General features: G+C 44.0%; 2 protein-coding genes and 1 pseudogene across 3 annotated transcripts in view; all 3 read right to left on the bottom strand.

Moving 5' to 3' along the window:
- Positions 1-4,027: 4,027 nt before the first annotated feature.
- On the bottom strand, positions 4,028-10,921 carry LOC104125776 (annotated as a pseudogene).
- A 9-nt stretch (positions 10,922-10,930) lies between these two features.
- On the bottom strand, positions 10,931-17,140 carry TREM2 (triggering receptor expressed on myeloid cells 2). Of its 2 annotated transcripts, XR_004841921.1 has the most exons (5): positions 17,018-17,140; positions 14,049-14,393; positions 13,662-13,716; positions 12,684-13,235; positions 10,931-11,077 (listed from the first exon to the last, which is right to left on the bottom strand). XR_004841921.1 is itself a non-coding variant. In XM_009638211.2 (4 exons), exons 1-4 carry the CDS (start codon positions 17,058-17,060, stop codon positions 13,019-13,021), a joined length of 660 nt encoding a protein of 219 aa, XP_009636506.1. In that variant the 5' UTR covers positions 17,061-17,115; the 3' UTR covers positions 12,514-13,018. The 2 variants fall into 2 exon arrangements, 1 of the variants encoding a protein (XP_009636506.1); XM_009638211.2 differs by lacking the exon at positions 10,931-11,077 and having other exon boundaries at positions 12,514-13,235; positions 17,018-17,115.
- A 1,881-nt stretch (positions 17,141-19,021) lies between these two features.
- The window catches only part of LOC104125778 (trem-like transcript 4 protein), a 7,948-nt gene continuing 3,008 nt past the window's right edge, over positions 19,022-23,961 (bottom strand). Inside the window, exons 3-7 of the mRNA XM_035893741.1 lie at positions 23,037-23,083; positions 22,905-22,980; positions 21,710-21,825; positions 21,242-21,291; positions 19,022-20,785 (exon numbers count right to left, since the gene is read on the bottom strand). Of these exons, the coding sequence (XP_035749634.1) occupies positions 20,579-20,785; positions 21,242-21,291; positions 21,710-21,825; positions 22,905-22,980; positions 23,037-23,083 (496 nt within the window). The 3' untranslated portion in view covers positions 19,022-20,578. The remainder of the gene's footprint in view (positions 20,786-21,241; positions 21,292-21,709; positions 21,826-22,904; positions 22,981-23,036; positions 23,084-23,961) is intronic.

Genomic DNA, 23,961 nt, shown 5'->3' on the forward strand with positions numbered 1-23,961 from the left:
ACTGGAGCAGCGAACTAATCAAAAACCAGTTTTATATGAGTGTTAAAGAATGGGATGTGGAAAATGGTCCTCAAGTGATGCTAAATGGCTTTAAGGCCTTGCATGTTAAAAGGGGGGTGGGGGGTGAGAAAATCTTTTCTTTGTGAATGGGTGTGGGAGGGTACTGAGATTAATGTAAGGCAAAGTTTGTATATAGTTAAAAGTTTATAATTTTTTTTTATATGATGCATTTTTTCAAGTGTATTTTGGTCTTTAATAGATGCAATTGTAAGTACTGTGTACACTATCCAGCTAATAAAATTTATAAACCAAGAATAAGCTTTGGCTCTGTTTCTCAGACCTTCTGCTCTTTTCAGTCAAGTGGCAGCGGTGGTGCGGAGCGGCGAGGGCGGGAGTTGGTTTTAGCGCCGCTGAGAATCGCTGAGGCAGACAGTGAGCTCTTCTGCTGCCCCTGAACGCAGGGAGGAGAAGGGGTCAGCTCTACCTCCACCTTGGGGGATGGCTGGGTGCGCCTGCTGCACGTCCGGTGGGGAAAGGCCCAGACACCTTGGTGTTCATCTTCCCCTCCGCCCCCATCCTGCCATCTTGCCGCCTGAGGGGACTGCTCTGCCTGCCCTTGGGGCCTGGCTACTGCTGAGTGCTGGGAGCTGATTGGCTGAGGGAGGCTGGGGTGTCTGACCATGGGTGTTCATTGGATGGGTGCTGCTCTGGGACACCTCTGATTGGCTGGTGAAGAGGGCCTCCATCTTGCCCTGCTGCTCTTCCTCACAGGCTGAGGTGCCTCAAGATGGTGGTTGGTGTGCAGGAGCTGGGGTGTTTGAGGGAGGGCTGCAGGCAGGATGGAAGGAGGCCTTGCCTCAGCTCTGAGCCCAGGGAAGCTGCTGTGACCCTTTTGGAGTTGGGAAATGGCCTCACCCAGCTGGGGGAGGGACGGAAGGCTGCTTCAAGCTGGCCTGTGTTGCTTTTGTGTGCCCTTCGAGTGTGAGGAAAATGTTCAGTGAGTCTGGGCTGGGAGGAAAGAGATGCATGGCAATTACTGTTTGAAAGAAAAATTACCATTCTAATCATTAAGGGAAGTACACCTAGTAGTCACACTATAGCTTCCATAGCTAGCTAGCTCCTGGATATCTGTTGGCGTAACGCTCAGCACGCTTCAGTGACATTTCAGTCTCTGCATGCTTGCTGCAGGATTCATTGCATTGGATAATTATCCCTGAAAGGCCACGCAGAAGAATCCAGTGATTATGTTGAAGCTGCCCTGGAGCACAGGGAGTGCCTTATGGGTGCAGCCATGGAATCTGTACAGGGTTGCATAAGTGTAAGAGATGACAATCCAACTTCACGTTACCCAAATGCTCTTCTTTCTAAGACATTAATTCCTTTATATTCCTGGTTACCTTCCAGGAAGGCAGTTTCTTCTTGTCCCCAAATTCCCAAGTATCATGTTATTAACTTTTTTGGCCAAATATGACTGAATGGACACCCTTAGAAAGAGCTTATTTTTTGTGTTTTGGCACAAAAGGAAGTTTTCCTCTTAAGAGGATTGGGCAGGCTTTGAAAGGTTTAAGAGATAGTTTCCATGTCTGCCTGCTAATCCCTCTCAGGCATGCTGTTTCTTCCACGCATGCTGCTCAGGATCTCTCAGCAGTATTGTAACTTAAACATTCACTACGATAACGTAAATACTTTTATCGAGGCCGAGGTCCCGCACTGTTAGGTGGTCTTTGTGTTGTATCAAGTAGTTGTATGTTACAGTATTATCAAAACAGTTCCTGTGTGTGTTTACAGTTTGCAAAGCTCTTTGGGTTAAAAGTAACCATGTAAAAACCCAAAACATTATGTTCTGCTTTTTTTTTCCCCTGTGTGTTAGGCACTCTTTCAGAAGGGATACACTGATGTTCACAGGCGTTTGTAGCTATGTGCTACATTCTTGAAAGAACAGTAGCCACTGCTTCAGGTTTTTTGGGGGGGGGGGCGGCGGCGGGGCCCTGCATTGTGCCCTCACTGGTGCAAAAGCATCTCTCTGCTAGCAGAGGTTGAAAGCACACACGAGTGTCACTAGCTGGCAATAAACAGAACAAAAAGGTTAAGTTTTACCCCAGACACTACTGTGTTTCTTTCCTGCAGTGGATGCCTTAGTGGCATTTTCCAAATGAACCGGCTGTGAGTGACATCTTTACACTATCCATAAAACAGCTTGGAAAGACTGGATGAGTTTGTGTTTAGCTACGCTGAAGCGGTCCCAGGGCTCCAATGGAAAATTGGTGTGTACTTCTAATGCCAGTTACAATGGGGCATAACCATGCTGCCTGTGTTAACTGTCTAAATTAGAGGTTCTGGTGTCCCCACAAGTGAGATAAAGTTCCTCCAGCAAGCAGTTCAGAGCATCCAGTTAGGTCCTGCTGTTTGGCAATCTCTTCTGAAGATGCCTTTTTCCCTCTGCTTGAACGTACAGGATCTGGCCTCCTAACTCAGGCACTGTTATGTGCTGCAGAGCCCCCCCCGGCTGGCGGTCAGGGTGGGTCCTGAAGAAAGCTGGCCTGCTTTTCTGTCACTGCATTGCTGGCAGCTCTGCAATCGCGATGAAATGCAGAAATGCTGGAAGTATGATTGTTGGCAAATAGAGCAGAATAAATCCTCAAGGACCTCACAGCTGAAGATTCATGAATGCGGAAGAGCATGAAGGGCAGTGGCCCAAGGGAGTAAGTAGGCATTGTAGGCCTGGAGGGAATGCCCTCAGCACATAATAGGTTATCTGATTACAAAGCCACTCGGATATTGATTTTTACAGCTTTTTGCTTTATTATTAATTTGAAATTCTTTTCAGTTCCCTAACAACAGCAGCAGACTAATTTAAAGCAATCCCGGCACTTTGGAGAGAAGTTCCTGTGTCTGCTAATCTTGGGCTAGTCACGGTTGCCAGGATCTTGTCCTTTTTTGCTTAGTTTTTCTTTCTGGTAACCAATATTTTGCAATTGCTGGGCATGGAGAGAAGTAAGGCAGGAAGTTGGGAACAATTGAACAGGTATTCTAAAGTGAATAGAATTAACAAAATTTTGTGCTACTAATATGAAGTAGTAGGGTTGCTAAGTGCTGGGGTTTATCTTTCTTTAGGTTCTTCATGCAATGACACTTTGCTGATTCTTTGTACTTGGAGGAGTTAGAGGCAAACATTTGTTCCAAAAACATTCTCATGTTTCAGTTACTTCCGGAGGAAGAGGAAAGGTATGAATGAGCAATCTTCATTTTCTTTAGCAAGAGACTCCTTGGTCTCTAGTTTTGTGCTTAAGCAGTATATCCAAAATTCAGTTTACTTTCCTATTTTGCTTTCTCTGGGGCTTTCAAGACATGGAGCAGAACTGTATGGTTTGCATAGTGGTTAATAAAACATTATCCTTTTTATCTCTGCCTTTTGATCAAATCTCCATGGCTTCTTATGCATATGCCAAATTTTACCCAATTTGCAAAACTGTTCCAGGAAAGCACTTAGGTGGCATAGTACTATGATGACTGTAGCAGAATCTCTAAAGTATAATTTTTTATATGATTGTTATGTTCATCTCGTACACTTAGCGTAAGAGCTCTTTGCAGTGAACAGGAGGTAACAGATGAAAATCAGACAGTTACATATTTACATTTTGTGACAGAGGACCGATGCCATCCATAGAGATAAACTGTCCCTAGAAACACCCTCAAATTCATCATATGAGAGTAGAGCAGCTTTGTAGGCAGAAGTGTATACCAGCAAGCCGCTCTATTAAGTTAGATTTAACTTCTATTACTTCAGGATCTGAGGCCCCCAGAACTTTCACTGTATATGCTGCACCCAAATGAGACATTTGGGCATAGAGAGTTTTAGGTGCTTTCAAAGAGTCAGACAGGCTAAATAAGGAGTGGAATTTTTTATATCGAAGCCTGTTAACGTTAACCATTCGTCTTTCCTGTTGCGTATCATTTCAGACCTTAATGGTATGGTTCCCACACTGACACTTTTGACACCTCAAAAATTACTCAGAGCACAAAGGTGTTGGTCATTAATTCTTTACAGAGTTGGTCAATGCAGTGATGACCACAAAAAAATAAAAAAGGAAATAACAGTATGCAATAACAGAAGATGTGAACTTGGGACAGGAAGTGAAGAGTGCAGACTTGCAAGCCTATTTAGGAAGCCAGAAATTGATTCTGTAGCTTTTACTATGTTTTTTCCTAGCTTTATTTTCATGGAATTTGCATTAGAGGGACAAAATAATCTCATATAATGGCAAAAAGCCTGCTATCATATATCAGACCAGTCAACAGAATTTCCTTCTTCTTCCTCTCTCTCTCCCTGCGCACCCCCTCAGAATTGTACGGGCACTCACAGGCAGAGCAGAGTTTGTGATTCTTGGACGTCTTCTCTGCCTTTTCACATTCCTTTCCTCTCATGCCACCCAGTACCTAAGCTGGAGTCTTCTTGCATCTTAATACCAAAAAATTAAAGCCATTTTTGTATCATATTCAGCATCCTTGGGCCCAACTCACTGAATTAAGATGAAAATCTCAGTCAGATTAATTTTGGGATTTATCCATAATCCCTAATGGTTGTTTGCACATATCACCATGATTACAGGATTCAGTAGTTTGATCAAAATGTTTGTAAGTTATAATAAAGTCAAGCTAGATTTATACTGTAGCATGGGTGTGGCATTAATAAACAACAAGCACCAAAGGCAAGGAAATATGAAGTTATTTCTTTGTAAAAATAAATAAATAAATAACTTTGGGTGTAAATTCTGCACACGTGTTCCAGCTGCAGACATTTTATACTATAACATGGACAAATATTTTCAACAGGACCCTTGTTTACTAAAACATGTCAAGTGCATTCCTTGTGTCTCTGAAGTCTGTGAAACAACTCCTATGTTTAAAATAAAGCAGATTCTTTACCACTTTGCTGACTTGGATCTTATCAGAATGGGCAATAATTAACATTTTCTATATGAATATTTAAGTGAGGTGTTGAAGTCTAAAGTCTAAAAGGAAACATCGTGTTCCTGTATCTCACAACCCTTTTTTGACTGTGGCACTCTATCAGTTGCTACCAGCGAGAACCAGTTTCCTGTATTTGGGTTTATGGTTGCATGTTATTTAAAAAGAGAGCAATTTGGAAAAAGCAGACATACCATAGCCTTCCACTAGATTTGCTTACCAATAGCTGAATTGCGATGCTATACTATTACACAAGTGCAGTTATTTTTTCAGGGAGGGTTTGTGCATTTGTGTGCCTCATCCTTCCCGTCACTTTCTGCCTCACACCCCATATGTATCCAGCTTCAATACAAATGGATTGTTTCTAAGTTCAGCAAAGTTCTGCAAATAAGCCCAAGGCTTTGTGGAGCTTTTTTTAGGTGGACCTGTTTTTCTCTTTTCAGTGCCAGAATGTTGAGTTGTGGCTCTGAAGAGCCAGGAATTGCCTGGTGGCTCTTGAGTGTGGAAGAAAACTTCTGGTGGAGGCTGCATTTTGACATATATAACATCTTCAGGCTTCATCTGAGGTTGGTGCCTTATGACAGCATATGTTGTACTATTCTTCAGTTCCCCATCTGGCATTCTACTTACTTTGTTTCTTCCGTCCGTCTGAGAAACCACAAAGAACGAGAAATTAGAAAGAAATTCAGCATTTTTTGCTTCTGAATATTATTCTTAGTTCATCTGCAATGACAAATTTTGTCTCCTCATACCATGAAACTGGAGAAGATGGGAGGAGATGCATGGGAAAAGGGAATGTGTGCTCAGAGAGGTTTAGAAAACTTCTCTTACACAAAAGTCTACTTCCTTGGATTTAAGGAACTAGGTAGAAAGCTGCAGCAACACTTAACACCCTAAATATTTAGGGCAATTGCAAGTTACAAAGTTTTCCTTTGATGAGAACCTTTTGTGATGTTACTGAACTTTCAAGGCCAGTTAATTATCAAAATGATATATTTGTTGTTACATTATTTTTCTGAGTTCTAGAAACAAAAATATGGAGAAGGGGTATGACTTAAATAGCAGTTAGGTTGTGTCTGCTTTGCAACAAGATGTCAGACAATCAAGAAATACAGCCAGATAGCTTTAGTCCGCTAGCTTGAGTGGATGCTATGCATCCACTGTGGGATGTATGGTACTGCATGCTTTATAACCTCCGTGAGAGGTGAACACGGAGCCAGTGCCTCTGCATGACAGAGATCAAAGCAAGCACCAGGAATGTGGGATTTCAGATAATGTCTTACCTGCAGTGCTACTTGGCTGAAAGAAGGATATCTGCCAAAGTCCATCCCTGCCATGAAGGACAGAATCTCCTTTGAGTGTAAAAACACACCTTTACCTTTTCATTTTAAAAATCACTACCCCCACTATCCCTTCCCTGTGATTTAACTCACATCTTGCATTTCGCTCTCAGCTCAGTCTCATTGCATCCCTGGACAATAATTGCTATGAACAGACCATCCTTACATTCAGGGCGGTGGGACAACAAGCTGTAGGGGCAGGAAAACTAGACAAGAGGATTAGGGAGCTTCACTTGCTCCCTAATCTGACGTTCCTTCTGACACAAGTGGTGACAAGGAGTATAACAGTGGCAATCAAGGCAAGTGTAGGCAGGAAGGAGCTCAGCACCATGAGATTCTAGAGAGTCCTGCAGGGAAAAGCATGCTATCTCCATTACTATTTACAGCACCAGAGGTGACTAGGTTAATTTGGGAGGGGATTTTGTGTGTTTGAAAATGGATTATTGTTCCAGGATAAAAATTCAGCATGCAAATATTACCCCTGCTGTCTCTAAACAAGTGTGGTTCCATGAGGTCAGTACTGATCTACAGCCACAGAGGATCCATCTCAGCTGCATTTTCTTTGGCACTTGGCAAGCCTGGGGAATGCTTGGGAGCTTGAATTCTCTTCCTGCAGTCACTTGCAATGCTACCAGAGTTCAAAGGCATCCCTCATCAGGATGCAGTAGCCCTTCTCATGGTCTGTCTTTGATCAGGATCGCTAATAGGGTCATCTTTGATCAGGCCTGGTAATAACTCTCATCTGACATGCTATGTTGTTTAGCTGGGATTGATCTTAGGCAGATAGTTGTCCCTTTTTAACCAGGTAGAAAGGAAGAACACAGTCAAACTGAGCATCTTCAGTAGAGGCCTCACCTAGTGCTCCTGAAACTGATAGGAACCTTCTACAGCTTATCATGGGACTTGGGGAGGTTGGACTGAACTCTGCAGGGGAGAAGGGGAAGCCTGTTTGTGTGTGTGTGTGCATGCACATGCTTCAGTTGTTTGTCACACCACTCCTCAAATCCGGCAGTGCAGCCATAATGCTATACTTAGAGTCTCTGAGTCTTTGTTTTTTACCTCCAATTCTTATTGCTGTCATCTGTGGGGTTGGCAACATTCCCCTTCTTAGTGGGAAATGAAATGGTGTCTAAATCTGCATCCTGAGTCCAATTTTCCCCTTGAAAAAAATGAAGAACAGGTGATTTTTCCACATCAATCCATCCCTAGTGACTTTTTCTCATGATAAAAAATCCTGGTTTGTGCATTTGTAGAATGGTCCAGAGTTACTGCTTGCTTATTAGCTATGAAATTGTGGAGTTGCACAAGAATATTCATCCTGTGCTATTTACCAGTAGAAGAAGATTTATTAATGCAGCTGGAATCACTGGATTTTGATCAACCAGTTCCTCAGGAAAGAGCTGGGAGTTCTGTTTAGGTTGTTGGATAGTACCTGTTATCAGTGTATCTAGATGAAAACATCAAGTGTAGGCCCAGCCAGAGCCAGAAGTAAGTAGCTAGAAGGACAAGAACAGACATACTGTGATTCCAGCTTTCTTCCCTTAGGGTTGTGGTCCTCTGGTGTTTTTTCATTCTTGCAAAATATTTTGATACTTGATTGCATGATGCCTTGGAAAACCTACTTACTCAATGGTTATATCATGTGCAGAGGGACAAAGGAGAGTTAGTTTCTGCTTTTCTTGCAAGTTTGGGTCCTGTGACAGATCAAAAGGAAAGGACAGCTCCTGCAGGAGTCAAGTTTTGTAGAAGGTATAGGTCAGCCATGAGAATTCATACCATTTTAGAGAATGATATGAAAACTGAATTGCTCATTTGGGCACTTGAATACTGTTAGAAAGGAAGCATCTTAGAAAAAAGATGCATCATGTGATTCCCATGCATATTTTTCAGTCATGTCAGAAAAATCAAAGAATAGCTTCCACTACGTATCTTCTGGTTTTCTGCCTCCTGCACTGGCTAAAAGAAGGAAAGGAAATAAAGTGTTAAAACAAATACAGGAGTTTACTAATGAGCAGTGGCAAAGAGATGAACTCAGGCAGAAATTCAAGCAAAAACTGAGATTGCTTGGAGCCTGTTTCATCTGTTGATGCGAATGTAAAATTTCATTAGTCAATGAAGCCAAGCCACACTCCCCCCACCAGCTGGCTGCAATTTGTTTATACTATTAGTATGTATCAAAAATCTGTTTTTAAAAAAAGAAATTTCCAGGTTCTGAAGAGAGCTCTTTAACATTGACCTGTAATCTTTCTTGTCAAGTGGTAAGAAATTGCTGACTTTTAGAAGATCATTAATTCTTTGATTAACTCACCCCAAACTTCCAGCATGATCCTATTCAGTAGTTTGTTTCTCCCCTGGAAATGGCTCTCAAGATGATATTCTCCTGAGTCATTAAGTTGGAGCTTTTTCAGCCACACTCTAATCATTTTCCATGAGAAGTCATTCATCATTTCAGTCCTTCCTACTTTAATGATACTTTGATCAGAGTTACCTCTGATAATAGGTTGACATCTAATTTGGGACACCATCTTGCACCAAATAAAATGTTAAAGTTTCCTGATTTGGCTATCACAGAATAGGAGCAATGGAGGCACAAGGAGTTCCTTTTTTTTTTGAAAATAGCCTTACTGATTGTAAAGAAAATAGAGTGGTGAATCATTAGAGGGAGAAAAGAGGAAAAAGCAATCCCCATAGTGGTGTACATCTCACCCAACAAAGGACAGAGCTAGCATCAGCACAAAGGGAACTTGCAGAAGACAATGAAATAACCAGCCCCAGTCTGAAGATGGTGGTCACTGGAGATGATGTTGGGGTGGCAAACGAGAAATTTGGATTACTGCTGCCCTTTCTGAACATGGTATTGGGTTCCAGGGCTGTTATTGCTGTCAAATTCCCCAGGTGCTGGGACATGAAGCCACCTCAGCATATTTCTTATGCCTTGTACATGTGTTCCATGTTTAAGATGGTGGTGTTCCATCTCATGAGTCTTCTACATGAGTTATCAAAGCTTTTCTGTGTGAAAGGTTTCTGTGACTGTAAAACACTTTTAACAGAATGGAAAACTTCGTGCAAAAGCGAGTATTGTTTTTCAGTTTTCATCAACTTACTTGAAATATTTCTGTCCCAAACCCATTTATTTTTGATTCATACAATCCTACAAAACTGTATTCATGGTTTTTGATGGTAGTCTGTAAAATATTATTTTCTATTTTTTTCCTTGGAAACTTTTTGATTTCATGCGGCAAAAATAATTTCCTGGCCACTTCTGCCTCTAGATACATATAGGTACATATTGTGGTTCTATATTGAGCTATGTAATAGGGTTTTTCCCTGTCCTTGATAACCTCTAGTGGATCTCTGTGTCTAGATACACCGTGTTTTGCTATGAAACAAAAATGGAAATGACACATCATTCCTGATTTATTTTGGCTGTCTCCTACCCAGTGCACTGTTGACCTCAGCTCACCCTCAAGTGAAACCACCGTCTGTATTCTTTGCAGCGGAATATTCTTCAGATCACCCCACGCTGATATGTGCCAGGATTCTCTCTTCAAAGTGCTGTCACGATCACAGAAAACCAGCCACAGCCTAAGTCTATCAGGTCAACTGAACGATGCAGGGCACGGTGAAGGTTAATCCTTTCTTTTAAAGGGGAACTCAAGGCTAAGACTAGACAAGATTTTTCTGACAGCTCCTTGCACCAGAATTTCTTCTCATGTAAATTCTTGTGCACATCAGGATGAGCAGTTAGCTCTGAAGGACTCTCCCTCTGTACGCAGAAACACTTGTGTGTCCTCTCCTGCCATGCATGATCCTTCCAAAGAAAGAAGAAAATAATGCTACAACTAGGCACAGCTTAGTATGCCAGTTTTTCTTACATTATACCACTAGGACTTTCATGCTGGACCTGTGAGAAGAGTAATTTAGTTTGCCTAAATAAACATCTATGCTTAGCCTTAGTGCCACTACCCTTTTTCCGTTGTTATTCCTATTGTTCCTCTCTGTGGACTCAGTATTTATTTGCAGCAGCTAGCCTGTCTTATGACCCTGCTCACAATACCTGATCCATGATGTATCAGGAGAGAGCAACAAACACAGATTGTCCTCCCCATATGCAAGGTGATTTCAGACTGAGAACTTTGCAATAGTGGGAGAGAAAGGTCTCAGAAGGGCAAAGATTGCCAAATGTCCCACCATGAATTTCAGTTTCTGGACAAAATACAAAACTACTATAAACAAAAATGAGAACCCAAAAGCTTGTATAATTAAAATAAGCAAATTTCAGGTTGAACGTTTCCTGTCCTCATTGATTTCTGGGAATCTCATTCTGCGCCTGGCTATAGATGGCCTGAATAAAAAGGGTTCAAGCAAATAACATTGTGCAAAGCATGCAAGAGCACAGAGAGCATCCTGTTCCTAGGAGAAATGAGGAGTCTCTGAGCCTTACCTGGTAGTGCCAGCAGGAGCAGCAGGGCTGGAAATCCCCCCATCCTGAAGCAGTAATTGTTTTAGGGCACAGAGAAAGAAATGTATCCCAGAGCTTCTTTATCACTGAGAAATTCTCTGTTGCAGAGGAAGCTAACTTGCTCTGTCACTTGCAGTCGTCTGCTGCCTAGAGTGATGACGCCAGTTTGGAATTGCTGAGAATATCTTTTAACCACAGTCTCAATATTGCTTCTTGGGTGGGAAGGCTGCATAATGTTTACTGGCTGCTTTTCCGCTTTAAATATATTGTTGTCTAGGTAGCCATATGTAGCAACCCGGCTGTGTTTCTGGAAAAGAAATAGGAATTTTCAGTCTCTAGTGCTACCTTGATGTATTACAGAGCAGCTTTCAGTTGGGTGTGTTTGTCCTTACTGCTGCTTTGCAATTATATGTGAGTTTTATATCCCTCGTTCCCCAAAGCCCTTGTACAAATGGTAGAGAACCAGCTCTGTGCCCCCTGGCATCACAGAGGCAGTGGATAGCCCTGCCTGAGGGGTCTCAACAGGTTGGAGCTGGAACTAGGACCCAGATCTCCTGTTTAGAGCTGCGATTCCCTTGTTTTATAGCACATCTATCTGGGCACTGCAGTACCGTCCGGGAATACTGAATCTAAGTTTGTGTTAGTAGAGCTGCAGTGGTGTGTGACTGTGTATGGGCTAATTTACCCTCTGGAAATAGAGGAAATTAGTTTAGACAGAGCACAACCATGCATAGCCCTATGTGGGTTTGGGATCTGAGCTGCTCTTTCTGCATGGTGCTAAATGGAGCTGGCTGGATGTGCCAACCCACCCAGCTGGCTCAGAGCATTTCTGTACGTTACAAACACACCAGCATGTTCTAAGTGTTACCTCTTCTCTGGGTGATGTATTGTGATCTGGTGTACTGCAGCTCTTTATCATGAATCCACACTAAGTCAGATACCAGTTTGATTTTATTTAGCTTTGAAGGCAGTGCAGGAAAAAGAAGTGTGAATGCCCTTGGGTTTGGGGGCTTCTTGGGAGAGCTAAGCGCAGCTTTGCTTTGGGGAGTGATGAACAATGATCATGTGTTGGTAACATCCCCTTGAGAGGGCAGAAAAAATAGAGGGCGAAATACAGTTCATTCTTTCTTCACAAAATCATTTGAGAAATGAGGAAGCAGGCTCAGAGTTGCATGTAGACTTCACACCCCTTTGTTATTTTCTGCAGTTCGTTACGCCTTGTGACCACAGTGACTGTTCACCAAGGGTCCACACTGTCCAAGGGAATCTTTGAGGGCTAGTCTTCACCACCTTGGAAAGACGGAAGATCTCACCTGGCACTGCTCTGAGATGACACGAAGTTGATGGGTCTCGGTTCAGACCCTGGTGGAATGATACTGGGGATGAATATGTGGAATAACTGCCTGGTGGTGTGGTGCAGCTACTGGCAGTGACTGGAGATGATAGCAGAACATTGCATTGCCAAAAGCACATCAAAAGCTTCAGTCTTTAGAGAGTGGAATCTCAGTTAAAAAGCTGATTTCTAGACAAATAGTAATATTAGTTCTCAATACAAACCATCTAGTTCTGGTTATATTTCATGCTTTTGGGGAAAGCATTTGAGCATTTTGTAGAGACACGTAGGACACCTTGAAAAAAGCTATTAGTTCTTTAACACTGATCTTCGATGATTCAGGAGAAGTTTCTTGGAGATTTGAAACAGAACCATGTCTTTCCATTTTTATATTATGTGGATGTGTTTGTGAGTTGCTCAACACGCAGTCATTGAGATGTGTTACCTGAACTTCTATTTATGTTCACTGGTGTGTCTGTAGTTTTATTTACAACAAAGCATTTGCCAGTAGCTGTATAGAGCAGCAGAGATTTTCTGGCCTAGCAATGAGCTGGGGGAAAACTGAGCAGGGCTCCCTCACCTTTCCATGCCTGGGGAAGCATCTCTGCACATAGATAAGTCTGTGCTGAATCTCTTGACAGAAAGACTTCATATTCCTCCTTTCCCCCTGGGCCTTGATCCCATCCTCTTCCATTAGGTTCAGGTAGTACTGGCAGCATCTTTTCAGTTCGGTTGTGTTGGAAAAAGTTGGTCAGCGCCATGAGAAGAGGTGGTAGATGGTGACATTCTCTCTCTAGAGTGATAGGTTCGTCAATACCTACGTTTAGTAAGCGATCTTTTTCTTACGTCAGGTGGCAAAGCTTTGCTTGCACATGCTTGATGTTCATTTCCCTGTGGATTCCCTTTGGTTTAGCTCTAAGCAGTGCTCTCCCAGGAGGGGCTGATTCCATCATGTGCAAGGTCACCAGTGAAAGGGAAGACCCGCTGCTCATTCAAACTTGGGTTCTCCTGCTCTGTTTCTCTGTTCTTCCTACTGTTTCCAATTATAAAGATCAGCACAGCCACCACGAACTTAGTAGCCAGGAATCCAGCCATGATATAGAAGACAGTGACATCAGCTTCAGGAGGGATGCTATGGGGAACCATAAATACAACAATAAAGCTTAACTATGAAGGGGATGGTTCAACCTTTAAAGAAACTCTTTTAGTACACAATGTGAAGAGGGTAACATCTCCTGCAATAGGCAGTCGCTGTCTGTGCACAACAGAGCCAGGGAGGTTAGAATGACTAGAATAGGTTTTAACTGCAAGATCCCACATACGGATAAATTATGATCTGCAGGAGTTGTTTTGCTTGGCACTGAAGCACTGCATTTCTGGATTAGGATAAAGCTGCTCTTTAGAAACCACACAGCAGCTCTGAGAATTGTCATGGATTAGGAAGAGGTAGAGAATAAGCCTGTGGTGGTATTCCTCAGCTTCAAATGGGGCTGCCAATGCTGATCTGCCTTAGTCTAGGAAGACTGGAGATCACAGCACGCGGAGTTTTATGGCTTACCTGGAGATGCTCTGCACAGCACTAGGCTCCTCTGGCATTTGGGTCTCTAGGACAGCTGATGATAGAAACAGAACAGTTTAGCCTGCAGATATTCATTGGCGTCACCAGCACCAGTGTCCCAGCCAGGCGTAGATAACCAGGGTAAGACTGAGCACTGGGCTGTGTGCTAGGAGGTTAATCTGGGTAGCAATAAGGGGATGACATGTTATATGTCCTGTAACAGTGAGGTCATGTTGCTGTAAATCAGAAACTAAAAAGAGGCAATGAAACACAGTGCCTCCTTAGAATAAGGCAAAAGTAGATGTTTACTGAAGTGAGGCCTTGACATCTGCAGACACACATGAAATTTAAGTAGGAGCTCAGGAACTCATGAGCCTCAGGACGTACCTGTCAGCACTTCCACTTGCACCTTCCTTAAGCTGTTTGTTTCCCCCAGGTAGTCACTTTTGCACTGGTACAACCCAGCATCCTGCTTCTTGAGTCGTTTCATGGTCACTGTCAGGACCCCTTCATGGACATTGTCACTGATGGAGGTGGTGCCATTCCTGTTCTTGAGGAATGGCAGCCAGAAGCGTCGGGCGCTCACCACATGTTGGCACTTGGTCTCATCGATCTGCTTGCACCAGCTCTTTTCTCTCCACCGCTGCTGCCAGGGGTTATAGGTGCAGTTGACAGAAATGGTGCCTCCCTCCATTCCATACACCACAGTGACATTCTCTACAGCACAGGATGCTAGGAGAAAAGGAGAAAGTGGTGAGCCAAGTCTCTTTCATATCTACCCCTTGCCACTATGTTTATGCTAAACGTAATTTTCCTGTTTTACTACTCTAGTGACAGCTGCTGTCAGCTGTAGGGCTGTCACCTGTCTGCTTCCCCCATGAAGGATACAGTGTGCTGATGCTGCTACAGAGTCTTGGTTGAGGCTATCTTGAAATATGTCTGTAGTGATGCCTCTGACTGGTGTGTTATTTGTCTCTTGCCAGGCAAGAAACTTTAGTTTCTATTCTTGTGGGGGGGACTGAGCGAAGCAGGAGGTATCAGCTTCATTAATGTTTGCAGATTTTCTGAAGCTAGGGAAATTTTGTTCCTTGCCTTCCACTCTGTCCCGGTGGTGACTGCTCTGGATTGCAGTTGGGAGCTCAACCACATCACACTTTCTGTAATCATTGGGCTCCTGCCCAGTAAGGGGAGGCAGTTTGTCAGCATGATTAGGGGTTTAAATATAAACTTGCATTTTCCTCTGGTCCTGAGGAGCATGAAGCTAGGCATTCAGGTAGAGACTTGGCATCAGGCAAGCTGTCTTGTTTTTTAAAAGCTTTTTACAAGGCAGCTCATAAAAACATAGCTTGACCCAATAATGACAAATTGTTTCTGTGTAACTCTCATTAGTCTAGTCTTGCTGTAACACCCCTGCTTTGCAACATCCAACCTGCTTACTTCCATACAGCTGCAGCAAGGCAGCTTGCTTCAGGTTTTGGCCTTGAGCTTGGCCCTTCCACATACATTCATAGTTGCAGATTTTGCTCCGGAGTACCCTTTACTGTGGAAAAGGTCCTTTGCAGTAAATGCCCATGAAGTATATCCCCATTTTAACGCTCTCTATACAGTCAGAGAGAAGCAACACAGCCCTGGAAAATGCTAGAATCAGAGTGACACCTACAAAACACTGTCCAGATAGCTTCTTAGGAGGTTACTTCTAAATCCCACTTCTAATTTCTAAATCCATGCGTTTAGCAATTGTTTCACCCTATCATTTAATATTCTACTAATTTTAATCATGTTGACAGCTGGTCTTTGGCTGCTTGCTTTTTTTTTTTTGCCTTAGTTCCTCATTTCTAATTTCCATTCCTCTTTATGGCAGGCAAAGGCAAAAGGGACAGTCTGAGCTATTAATACTTCCAGAGAGAAGTGCAGCATGGTATCTGTGGAAATCTGTATTAAAAGTGAAAAAATTTAGAGGCTAGTGCCTTCTGTGAAACCATAAGGAATGATATAACAAGTAATTTAAAAAATGGGCTTTTGTGAGGACTTTGTGCTGTCTGAGCCTTTTAATAACACTTCTTAAAATAATTTCAACCATTCTGAGTGAAATGTAAACTAAAAAACCTGAAGATCTTTCAGGCTTGACTACAAGAAGGCACAAAAATGGATCTGTGCTCTCCAAGTATCCAACACCTGCAACTCTTCATTCTGATGTGTTGCTCCACTCCTTGTTCCAGTCCAGACTTACCCCAGTGCATGCTTAGTCCAGTCCTGCACAACCCCTCTAAACATTTAAACTCCCTCTCCTATTTCTCTTGTGGACCCCTCCTTGCCCACAGTTCTGCCCCTTCAGTTCCTGGCACGGCCCCAGGGTTTTGTTCTTGGTTTTGTTTTAAATAGAAACAGCGTTGCAAAAAATATCTTAATCAGAATCATGGCATTTAAAGATTTGCTGATGCCCCTGTGGAAAACTTTTGTGTCATTATCTTTTCAACCAATTCTGCTGACAGTTAATTTACTATTTGTGTTCCACCTCCCTTGTTGTGTGCTACCGAAAAAAGTACCATGAACTTTTTTTCAAACTCATTCCGATTTTTGAGACAGCTCCCAAAGCCTGAATCTGTTGCCTTTCCCTGCACTGCTGCAAGTATCAGATCTCCAAAGTGTGACTGGAGAGAGAAGGCTGCCAGCTGGGAGTACCAGCTGGGTCCTGGCCTTGTTTCTCATTTCAAATGAACATTGCTTTCCAAGCTGAAAATAGTCATGTGCCCAAGAGTTCAGAGATGTCCCCTTCATTGAGTTTTATTTTCCTCCTCTTGAACCCTAGCTGCTGCAATTTACATCTGAAGCCGTACAAATGCAAAAAATAGGATTTTGCAATTTCATGTTTCACTCTGAGAAGGCACACAAGACTTCTGTCAGCAATGTTTCTTGTTCTGACTCAGAAGGATCCCTGTGAGAAAAGCTGAAGCACTCGGATCACTGCTGGCCCTTTGTTAAATTAAGGGAAAAGAACAAACTCCAAGGAAGCAGTCTGACATCCCTGCAATATAATTGGGGAGGAAGAGTGAAATGCAGAACACCCTACAGTGCTCCAGGTTCCCTCTGCTTGCATTGCATTGGACCTTGCAGTCCAGGACAGGCAGCAAGACTCTTTATCCATAATAAGTGTTTGTATTGGTCTTCCGAAGAACTTCATGCTACAATGAAGATGTCTTTGCATCCAGAAAAAGCTACTATGTGTCAAGACCTGTGCAGTCTTTTCTCATAGCATTATCAGTAGTCTCATCAGAGGTGCAGGTAGACACTAAGTTTTGCACCAATCCTTTACCCTATCTATTAACTGAAACCCAAGGCCGTGAACGCTTTCTTACCTGACAAGAAGACCAAGAAGATGAGGTGCATGAGCTTCTCCATGTCAGCTGAGTAGAGAAGGGGGCAAGAGAGGAGTCTGAAGAAAAGTGAAAAGGGCTCTTGGCCAAGAGCAGATTGCTTTTCCCCCCTCCTTGGTCTGCCGGAAGGAATGAGCACAGGAACTTGGCATCTTTTTTGTCCTGTATATTGAGCAATTCACCAGGGATGGGCACTTCTTTTGTGGGTTGAAAATTCAGGCATCAGCATTGCCCACTCACAGCAACAATTTAGTCTAGACAGTCTGAAAGAGAGCATCATGTGATGGCCTGAAACCATGGTGCTGGGAGTCCCTCTCAGCTCAGCAATGGTGTCTGCCCACCAGAGCAGGCTTTACATGCAAGCTTTGCATGGGCTGAATTTCTGGAAAGCTGGAAAGGGAAGGGTGGCTCACATTGAGACTCTGCAGGTAGCTCAGTCAGCATCACAAGGGTGAAGGGAGGGCAAGGACATAATCTTGGGGTTTATTTTTGGGGGAAAGGAGGTGTAGAAGAGCTTGTGCATGAAGCATTCATGTTTAACCTAGAACCAAGGACAGGAGGACAAGAACACCGTGCTGTCTGAAGCTGTGAGGCGCTTTAGATGAGCAGACCAGACATCTTTATTTTGTACCTAGCAGAAAGGACGTAAGATCAAGGGATGGGGGCATGGCTTCAGAGCCAGTCAGTGCCACACTGATGCAGCAGTTCAGGACTGCAGTTAGGGAGCTTCCTACAACATTAGCAGACTGGTAAGCTGTGAATGGGTTGCTGTTTTTTCTTTCCTGAATTTATTTACTTGGAGATCTTCCATGCAAGTACAAATAGACCCTGGCTTCTTAACTTGTGTGCTTATCTGCTTCTTAACAGGCAGATAAACCTGCAGGTCTATCCATTCTTAAGTGTGTCTTTGTTTTCTTTCCTTTTAATTAGTGTTTAAGAAAATGGTACCTAACAATATCCAGAAATTCTCTGTGAGGCTTACTGATTGCAGTTTTTGTTCATTCTTGCTCCAGTGAACACAAATCTGGATTCTCTTTGATCAGAAGCAATTGTCTCCCTGAAAATGTCTCTCTTGAACTCAGTTGTTTTCTACTACTACTCTTCCACTGTTTGACCCAGTGTAACTGACTGCATCAATAGCAAATAGGGGAATCTTGGGCTGAATGAAGCATTTCCAGAACCATTTTCTTTTTCCTTCTGTCATTTCATACATGTCAACTCTGAAAATGTCAAAAAATACATCAGCTTCCCTGCTGCAGCCACAGCAATTGAAGCTTATTGGATGTGACTGGCTTGTGAATAGGGAGTCTTTCAGGCCCCTCCAATCTGCCAGCTGTCTGCAGGACTTGGTGCAGCCAAATAAAGTGCCAGGGTTTTTGGTCTTTTGGAGAAATTGAGCTGAGCCCCAGCAAACTCATTTCATATTGCTCACCACATGACTGCTAAATGAAGGCAGCAAATGTGTCATTTGGAGTATTTCCAGCAGAGAGGGAAGTAATGGTATCAATTTCCAAGGCCCTGGTGAGCTCTCCCATGAAACTGCACATGCATTTCTGGTTGCCTGTGACTTTAGAAGCAGCCACAAAAGCTTGCTTTCTATGGTGTAACCAAAAAAATAAAAAGTGCTGGAAGTAGGCACATTGGCTTGCATTGGTCTTCCAAGAACTTCACAAAGAACCAGCTGCACTGGTGAGTAGGCTGGGAAGAGCTGTTTAAAGTACAGCATGGTGCTGCAAATGAACAGAGCTACATCTGAGACTAGCTGGATAGTGATTCCTGAAGAGATGCAAAGATGCCTCATAATAATGAAGGAGAGAGACCAAGTGCAGTGGAAAAACATGTTTGATAGTTTATGGTGTGATTATTCAGGATAGTAGGGTTTGATGAGGTCCTAGCCAGTCTAGTGTTCCTGTGGCAGCTCTTGGAAATTGCCAGCCTGCATCATAGCAGCACTGGAGATCCGTAAATATATTGTGTGTCTGATTTACTTGGACGTTTACATCTGTAAATAATCCACTCTTAATTACCACTGTGTCCCATCTGTTTTAGCAGCTGATGTTGAGACCAGCCCTCTTATGCTCATACTTCTTCCTCTGTTGTCTGTGTAATACTTCCTGCAGCTTCACCACACAGCCTACCAGCTTCTTCCTCTGTGCTACAGTCCTTCCTCATGTCTGTCTCTGGGTTTGCCCTTGCAGTTAGCACAGCAAGGCAAATTCTGTTCAAAAATATCCCAGTGCCCTGTCCACTTCTCTAGTGCAATACCAGATATTGTTCCCTTCTTTCCTTTCTCCAGAAATACTCATTTTTGGTTCTCCCTGCTTGTCTTGATTACTTGATTCCTTGGTTTAAGCAGCCCGTTTGCATGTTCTTGAGGAACAATGGGTGTAAGAGAGCAGGCCAGCCAGAAGTTGTTGCACAAAGTAAGGGCCTTTGATTAGGAGGTGGTGAAGGGATGGGGCAGTCTGCACAAGCTACACATGGGAAGCCGTGCCTGTAACTTCAGATTTCAGCTGCTGCTTCATTCTGTTTTCAGTGTGCAGGCCTCAAAGACTGCATAAATGTGCTGTGGCTGTGGATGACCCTGAGAGAAAATTTAGCCCTCAAGTGTGGAAATAATTCAGTTATCTAGAGGGTACAGTGCTGGAGGCTCTTGCTAGTGTAAGCCACAGCAGCCGCACGAATCCGTCCCACAACCCTCTGCACTCTGTAAAGGGACACTTGTACATGCACTCTATTTCTCAGTCTGAAGCTAAACATTTAGCTTTAGTTTGAAAGCCTCTTACCATCTTACTTCTTACCTAAGAAGACTGATAAATTTAGGTTATAGGGGAATTTGCATGAAGTCTCAAAAACTGTACGTAGTACTTACATGCGCTGTTGTTGTTTTGTAGCTACAAGACCTTCTGGTGCTCAGACTCATACAGCACAATCCTCAGTTTGCAAAGTTTGCAATGCAGCATATCATTGTGTTGCAATACCACCCTCAAGCTATTTGCCTTCAGGTAGATGCTGGTTCTGCTTATTCCTGTAATCCAGTGCTCATATCCCCCACCCATTACCTGGCAAATGAACCCAGTCACAGCAAGGTTAGAATTTTATCCCTACAGCACTGGAATGAGTTTGCTTGGCCATAGTAGCTGAACCCTTAGGACTGGGATAGAGTTTCTACGAGTGAACACAGTTGAAACACCAAACCCATCCATGTCCAGATGAATATTGCTCTTTTTCAAAAGGTCAGTCCTCCACACCTGCCTCACCAAAAGAGTCTGCATTTTAATGGACTTGAAGAAAGCAGATGTGCAAGGGATCCTGAGAATGACCCAGCACCTCTGTCTGACCTGAGAGAGTCTGTACACTCGTGGCAAAATTCTCTACTGGCCTCTAATAGGAGGGAGGTCTTAAAATGCATAGGCAACATACACAGGGCAGCAAAAGCTTAGATCTTTCCCCAGTGTCCGTCCACACACCTTCTCCGCCCCATTCCCACTTTGTATTCCAGTTCTTTTCTCCCATTTCTGGACTGTTTTGGGATTCTGTGCTTCATCCTTTGTCATTCGTTGGTAACTGCTTAAGTGCAATGATAGCATATTCCACATTTTCATCTTCGGGTTTGCTGTGAGTCTGACTTGGTTCAACATTGCAGTAGAGAGCATCCTCAGGGCTGAGTTGGGATTTAAAGTTCAGGGTAACATATTTTAGGTCGTTGCTGTCATCCTTGGAACTTTCCATTCTTTCAGTGCTGTCAAGCTATGAAAAGAAAGGGAAAATGCTTGTTAGCATGACTCAGTGCCAGGCCACAGCTGTTATCAAAAGAACAAGATTCTCCCAGGAGGAAAGGAGAAGCCATGTAAAAACTTACCTTTGGTCATGCCAGAGGTGGAAGAAGGGAAAACTCTTTCCTTCATCCCCTCTCCTTGTTACAGGTTACAACCTCATTGTCTAACCTTGGTTTCTAGTCTTTGCGTAATTTCTCAGAGAATTTGCCTCACTCTGTTTTTTTCCTTCTGGAGTTCCCTTACATTAATTCCCCGCTCTCTCTCCATCTGGGAATGTTCCTCTCTCTGGTGACATTAAATACTATTTCCCCTTCTGCTCACAACCAAAAATGAGCACCGATGTCCTCATCAGATGGGTCAGCGAGCTCCTCACAGACTATTGGTAAGGGATTCAGGTACCGTATGGGAAATCTATTGTTTTCCTTACCTGTGTTATGTCCTCTGGTTTCTCATAGATGTCCTCTGCTTGTCTGGTACCTTTGGAATGAGCCAAAATCAGAGGTTTTAGAAGTAGAGAAGTCCATGAATTGCCTGGGCATTGCCTATGCTTCAGGAGTTTTGAGAAAGGCTGTGGGGTTGCCCAGTGATAGAAGCACTGGGTGTGCCAGTGGGACCCATCTACCCTGAATCTACTGAACACATTGCTCTCACTTTAATTCTCCTCTAACATGTTAGGAGGTGTCCTGTGCAGAATCTGGAGGAACATGTGTGTGACTTTCTGTGAGAGGAGATCACAGCAAGGAGCCTGCCTTGAGGCTTTCCAGGCTGCACCTGCCTTGTCTTCTCCAGGGCACTGTGAGTTGGAAATAAGCTCGCCTGGAGTGGAAAAGTGATGGCCAGAGAAGGCCCTGTTTAGTACAGTCTAGAGCATGAGGCATCACCAGTCTCCACATACCTCTGCTCTTCAGCTGCTTGCGCCGCCAGACACACAGTGTTATCAAGATGATAAGTGCCAGGATGAACAGGATGCTCAGGACCCCATAGCGTAGGTTGAAGATGTTTCCATTTGAGCTGAAGCCAGGAGAGCAAAGGAGTTACCAGTGTTAGATGGTAGCACAGCATGATGCTGGCGCAGCCCATTGCCAAACAGTGACCAGGAAAAAGGGACAGGAATAGCTTTTATGCACTGGCACTTGGAAGTAGGGTCTGGTTCTCCTGCAGAAATGCTATCCTGATTTTTCTACCTGGCTGTGCCTTCTGGGCTTCTCCTAAACTACTCTCTGGGATTACAAAACAAGCCACTGTTCAAAGCTCAGAGCACAATTCCAGGCTCTCTGGAGCTGGTACTGCCTTTTCCTCTTGTGTTTTGCTGCACCTGGCCCACTGGAGCTGATTGTGCTCTTAGGTGCTGCTGTAGTGTTGATGACAGCAGATGTCCAAAGGGGAAGAAAATCCTTTACATTTAACAGCCTGGTAAATAGAATTATAGAATCATAGAATCATAGAATGCTTTGGCTTGGAAGAGACCTTTAGAGGCCATCTAGCCCAAGCCCCCTGCAGGGAGCAGGGACACCTTTAACCAGATCAGGTTGCTGACAGCCCCGTCCAGCCTGGCCTTGAATATTTCCAGGGATGGGGCCTCCACCATCTCTCTGGGCAAGAATTTCTTTCTTATATCCAGTCTAAATCTACCCTCTTTTAGTTTAAAACCATTACCCCTTCTCCTGTCACAACCGGCCCTGCTAAAAAGAATAAAGTAGCAGCTAAGGTCTATATCATTATTAAATATTCATGGACAGGAGTGAGAATAGTCCAGACAGAAAGGCTCTGGGGCAAAATGTGGGGGTTTCTATTGCTGCAAAGAGCACGGCCCAAACAGATAGGGATAGAAAAGTAAATAGGCATGTACATTCCAGAAAGCTGTGACTCGATGTATCAATCTGCTTCTTCCTTTGTAATTACACTCTGGGCAGAAGCTGGAAGAGGAGAGGGTATCTTTGGTAAGGATGACTGTCATATCTAATTCCTCTGTGAGCAGGAGTCTTCAGAATGCCCAGACACTGCCTATCCCGGGAAGACAGGCATATTGTGGATAAGACATTAATAACTATTGTGTGTGTTCAAGCTCAGAGACTTTTGCTCACCCTTACCTGGGTGGTGGGGTGTTGCCAGAAGGGGTAGACTGACTGCAACCTGCAGCGCCTGACAAAGTTGTTCCAGCCGATACTGCAATCACAAACACAAAGAGAAGAACAATCACTACTGGGCTGCTTTGCATTTACCAGCTACATTTCCCTGCCACGGCTGCGTGGACATAAACGCGCTCCCGCTGTGACACCAGCACAGACAAGCTGCCCAGGCTGTAACCTGTGTCACCAAGGCTTGCTGGCAGCAGGCAAAGCGACATAAGGATCAAAACGAGGGAGGGGGGATGGACAAGGATGTCAGGAGGAGCCCCGCTCTGTGTGTGCCCACGCCGAGGCATGGCAGAAGGAGGTGCTGTAAGTGCAAGCAGGTATGCCCCATGGCAAAGGTCTTCAGGTAGCAATGAAGGACTTGACGACCCTGTGCCTAATCAGCCAGAGGCTTGCCCAAGAAAACTAAGGAAAGAGCAGTGGAAGGACTGAGCAAACTAAGGACTGAGCTGTAAGAATTGCTTCCAGGACTGTTCCTGTGCCCCGGGGGACGTTGTGTGTGCAGGAGCCTGCTCACTTAGGGGCTGCCTGCAGTCCCCCGTGTTAGGATTCTCTCCTAGAGAATTATGCCATCCCCTCTCATCTTCTGCATTGCCACATCCCTTCAGTGCTGCTCTGCCAAATTCCAGACAGACGGGCTGCAGCATGGTGCTGCTCTGCCACAACCGGCTACCTAAGTGTTACCACGCAGCGCTAAAACTTCACGCTGGAAGAAAACCTAGGAGTCACAGATCTTTCCAATATGGGTGTAGAGGTTGTCCTCCCGGCAAGCACACGGGAAGGTCTTCAGAGTCTTTGCAAGCCAAGGGATGGGTTGCTGTAAAGGGGCAGAACTGGTATCATGGCAAGGAGGGACAGCAACAGCTCTGTGAAAACGACTGAGGCTGCTCTTGGGTGCAAGAGAAGCAATACAGCCCATGCCTGGGGTTCAGTTCTGATCCCTGTTGCTATTCCGTAGCATGGCTGGTGTGAGAAGGTACGGTGACGTTGGGTTTGGGCAGGGAAACGCGTG

This window comes from Egretta garzetta, unplaced genomic scaffold (assembly GCF_000687185.1).
Source record: "Egretta garzetta isolate BGI_Z169 unplaced genomic scaffold, ASM68718v1 scaffold105, whole genome shotgun sequence".
NCBI lineage: Eukaryota > Metazoa > Chordata > Aves > Pelecaniformes > Ardeidae > Egretta > Egretta garzetta.

Excerpts from the sequence above, each read along its gene's own strand:
- TREM2 (XM_009638211.2), bottom strand. The coding sequence starts at position 17,060 with ATGGAGAAGCTCATGCACCTCATCTTCTTGGTCTTCTTGTCAG. Across the intron at positions 13,717-14,048 it reads GCAAGTGGAAGTGCTGACAG|CTGTCCTAGAGACCCAAATG; the intron begins GTACGTCCTGAG and ends TTCTATCATCAG. Across the intron at positions 13,236-13,661 it reads GCTGTGCAGAGCATCTCCAG|CATCCCTCCTGAAGCTGATG; the intron begins GTAAGCCATAAA and ends GGTTCCCCATAG.